Genomic DNA, 3,817 nt, shown 5'->3' on the forward strand with positions numbered 1-3,817 from the left:
GTCGTTCCAAGTTTCACTTTGAGCAATTCTGAAAATTCTGTGCAATATTTGAATCAAGGCAAACACCGACCAGGCATAGAGTGGAATTTGCTCTATTGAATCCCGTCAAAATTGCTGCGTAATCTCGACCAGTTTGGCTGTAAAGAATTTTTGAAAATCTGCCAAAAAATTTAACCGCACAAATCGATGCAAGGCTCATTCTGAGTAATTGGCAGAATTCAGCTCTAGCATCCAAACCCATCAAATTTTGTGATTGCATTGCATGAATCGTGGGGTATTTTTGGCAGTAAAAACTGATTTTTAGTTTCAACTTGTTTGGTCGTAAAGAATTTTTGAAAATTGGCGGATAAATTTACTCGCACAAATCGTTGCCACTCTCACTTTGAGTAACTTGAGTCAGAATTCAAAGCCAACGTATCATAAAACGAAACTTTGAGCAAGGATAGGCAAGACTCCATCCTATCTATTGTCGTAAAAGTCGCGTTTTGTCCCAGTTTGTTTGGTTGTTTAAAATTTTTAAAATCGGAGGGAAAATGTAGTAGCAAAAGGAATTTTGAATAATTCTCAAATTTCAGCAGAGGCCTTCAAACAAATCAAACTTTGCACAAGTATTAAGCAAATTTTGCTCTATTTAGTGCTGCAAAGAGCGCTGGTTCGTCTGGTCGCAAGAAATTTTCGAAAATCGGCAGGTAATCGCACAAGCCGTTGCAAGCGTCATTTTGAATATTTCTCAAGATTCAGTCTGTACTTCCAAGCAACCCAAGTTGGCCAATTTTGGCCCTTCAAAACAATCCAACTAAGAGTAAAAAATACTTTGCCGATTTTATATAAATAAAATTTGCACTTTCTTCAAACTTTTGTTTATTCGGATTATCTTCACTATAAAACGATCAGGCTAAAATCTATGGTTGAAGTCGACGCCTACTCTGCGGTCCAAATTTCTGTTTCCTGCAGGCCCTCCAAAGTGCTGAGTTGCGCCTCCTCCAACATTTAGAGTGGATTCGCCATAGCGATTCTTATTGGACCAGACTGGAACTCGTCCATCTACACTCACTGTGTGGCCTTGTCCGTTTGCATGTCCGTATCCCACACTTCCTTTTGAACCTGCAATGCCACTTAAGTTTAGCACGGAAAATAAAAAAAATGGAAATTCTACCATTGGGGTTGACAAATCCTGCGTAACCACCTTGGCTCTTTCCGTTGGCTCCTCCTGCTCCAGACCATTCAGCAGCTTCCCTGGAGGATTTTCCGAAAGTGAGTTTCAACCTCAAATAATTATTCCCTTACCTTTTTAGGCGACTTGCAGGTGGCTTCAAAGCAAACTGTTCCTCCTCTTGATCCTCTGGGGCCTGCAAAGGGAAAGCAAAGGCGCACGCCAATGCGGCAAAAAGTACAAAACCACTGAACAACTGAAACTGCATGTTGACTGTTTCTTCAGCTTCAATTGACTGATAATTCCTGGCTGGTTTAGTCAGGCTTTTATAGGATAAACCGTGTAAATTACCGTCTGCCCCGCAAGGTTATCTAAAGCAGATTGACAATAAAATAACGGCCAGGCTTTGGCGATTGTAATGCAAGCAATAATATAAACAACATAAGATGGGTATTTTGGAATTACCCAAACACTCGACTCTTATCAGAGTGTTTATATTTAACTTTTACAGCATTAATGCCTGAAAAGTTACTCATGTTTGTAAGATTTCTGTGATAGGAAAAATTGATTCTGTGGCGTAAAGGTGGCCGCAACTCGAAGCTTTAGCACGATTTAAAGCAGCTTCAAATTCATTCTTCGCTGCGAGAAGAACGTTCAAAGGAAGCACTGTAAAAATGGTCAATTGAAGTATTACATCAACTTGAAAATTCTTCAAAAATGTCCAGAGGGTGATCTTTAATTGTGACTTTCGCGCTGTATAAAACAGCATATTTTCCACCTGGTGCGATTAGTTCGAGGATTGGCATTGTTTACCCTCGGGAAGAATTAATTTTTTAAATTCAGCTACAGAATATTCATGAAAAGGTTTTGTTTAAACTAGAATATGGCTCAAAAGTCCTTGAGGATGCCCGCAATTCAACACTTTCAAATGGCAAAAAACAGTAGTTTTTCTCTCAAATTAAGTGTCTTGTTCAATCTCTGAACAAACGAAAACTTTATAAAAATTTTCTGCACTACTTGTAGTTGAAAATGTTTCATTAATCGAAAAAAATCCCTGAATGTGGCCTCAATTTGAAACTTGCTGGCTTTAATGAAACGTTATTTTGTACACTGATTGCAGCAGACAGCAAGTTTGTGCCTCATTCGATTTGGACAAGACGCATTTTCAAAAAAAAAGTGTAATTGCCAATTGAAACACTGCAAAAGCGTGCGAACTCATTTAAAAATCGTTGAAAAAGGCAATTTTTGGAAATTTTCGCCTACTGCACAAAATAGTATTTTATTGTTGATGATCAAGCAAACTTTTCGTTTAAGCTAAAAAATGGTTCAAAAATCCCCTGTAGATCGAAACTTTTAGATATGATTAAACATGATTTTATCCAGTAAATGCAACTCTTTGTCAGCGCAAGCACAAGAACATCTAAGTCCAATCAAATTTAAAAAACTACACCTTTTTAATATCTTTGAAATCTTGCTCAAATTTGCGTGATTTCTGCAATGGAACTCGAATAAAAATGTATTTTGTGAAAGAGTTTCTGGGAAAACTGCTGAAGGTGGACGCAAGCAAAGCCAGTATTTTGGGCTAGAAATTCAATAATTGGCAGATCTGTGTCTCCTTCAATGTGGCTCAGAGGAACGTTTGAAGAAAACACTGTAGGAATGATCAATTGAAATATTACATAATCTCGAAAATTCCTCAAAAATTCCCTGCGCCTGATCTTTAATCGAAACTTTCGCGTTGTATAAAACCGAGATCGTTCCACACAATGAGATTAGGGCTCAAAAATGGCTCAAAATTCCTTGAAGATGGCCGCAATTCGAAACTTTCAACTGTCGGAAAACAGTAGCTTTTCTGTGAAAATTTTATAAAAACTATCTGCACTACTTGCTTGTGATGTGAGCACCAGAGTGCAACTTTGTGCCTCGATGCGTTCGGAAAAGACAAATTTTCCAAACAAAAATTAGAATCATTTATTGAAACATTACAGAAATTAACGAACTCATCTAAAAATGTTGAAAAAAGACGATTTTTTAAACTTTCCAACCACTTAAAACAGTTTCTTCTTCGACTGCAAGAATTTGGAGCAGGGAATGGCAAATACGTGAAAAATCGCCAGTGGATTGAAACTTTTAGACATGATTTTGCCCGCCAATTTAAGCAAACTGAAAAAACCATTTCGTCGGAAATCAAAACTGATATCAATATATCTATAACTCCTTTTTTTACTCACTCGCCTCAGTTGCAGCCTGATGCCATTAAAGAGCATGTTGGAACTTTCAAGTTGTTATTCCGGACAGCGTTACACTGTTGTAGCTAGCGAAAAAGTTGAGTTAACAAACGTGCACAAACAAAAACTGGAAACAGTTAATCCAAGCCGATGGAAGCTGACCAAAATCGAAACAGATTCGAATCCAGAGGTTTGATTAACTCTCGGAGTTCATCCAGACTCGACCTTGTTTGAATGGGGGGTTTCGCTCTAACAAAGGTTTGCCATTATAATTACCTACAGCGATCGCATTATTCCCTTGTTGAACGGTCATTGTTTGTCTAGGATCTCATGAAAAGGATTATTTGATATATTGAGTGGGAATTATTAATGATATCTGCCCGGGGCATATTGACTACTTTATGGGGGGTTCAGCTATCAATTTGTTCATGTTGCT

The 3,817-nt window shown here is 37.9% G+C and overlaps 1 protein-coding gene across 1 annotated transcript; it reads right to left on the minus strand.

Annotated features, from left to right (window-relative positions):
* Positions 1 to 844: 844 nt before the first annotated feature.
* Positions 845 to 1,472, minus strand: LOC109543392. Its single transcript, XM_019913127.2, has 3 exons — positions 1,288 to 1,472; positions 1,157 to 1,236; positions 845 to 1,104 (listed from the first exon to the last, which is right to left on the minus strand). Exons 1-3 carry the CDS (start codon positions 1,419 to 1,421, stop codon positions 896 to 898), a joined length of 423 nt encoding a protein of 140 aa, XP_019768686.2. The 5' UTR covers positions 1,422 to 1,472; the 3' UTR covers positions 845 to 895.
* Between the last annotated feature and the right edge of the window lie 2,345 nt (positions 1,473 to 3,817).

Source organism: Dendroctonus ponderosae, unplaced genomic scaffold, assembly GCF_020466585.1.
Source record: "Dendroctonus ponderosae isolate FM_Combo_2020 unplaced genomic scaffold, Dpon_F_20191213v2 Dpon_F_20191213_3, whole genome shotgun sequence".
In the NCBI taxonomy this organism is placed as follows: domain Eukaryota; kingdom Metazoa; phylum Arthropoda; class Insecta; order Coleoptera; family Curculionidae; genus Dendroctonus; species Dendroctonus ponderosae.

What these genes read in the sequence shown, in the direction of transcription:
- LOC109543392 (XM_019913127.2), bottom strand. Translation starts at nt 1,421, where the DNA reads ATGCAGTTTCAGTTGTTCAGTGGTTTTGTACTTTTTGCCGCATTGGCG. An exon ending in CCTGCAAGTCGCCTAAAAAG is followed by an intron (nt 1,237 to 1,287) that starts GTAAGGGAATAA and finishes AAAATCCTCCAG; the next exon opens with GGAAGCTGCTGAATGGTCTG. An exon ending in AGGATTTGTCAACCCCAATG is followed by an intron (nt 1,105 to 1,156) that starts GTAGAATTTCCA and finishes GTGGCATTGCAG; the next exon opens with GTTCAAAAGGAAGTGTGGGA.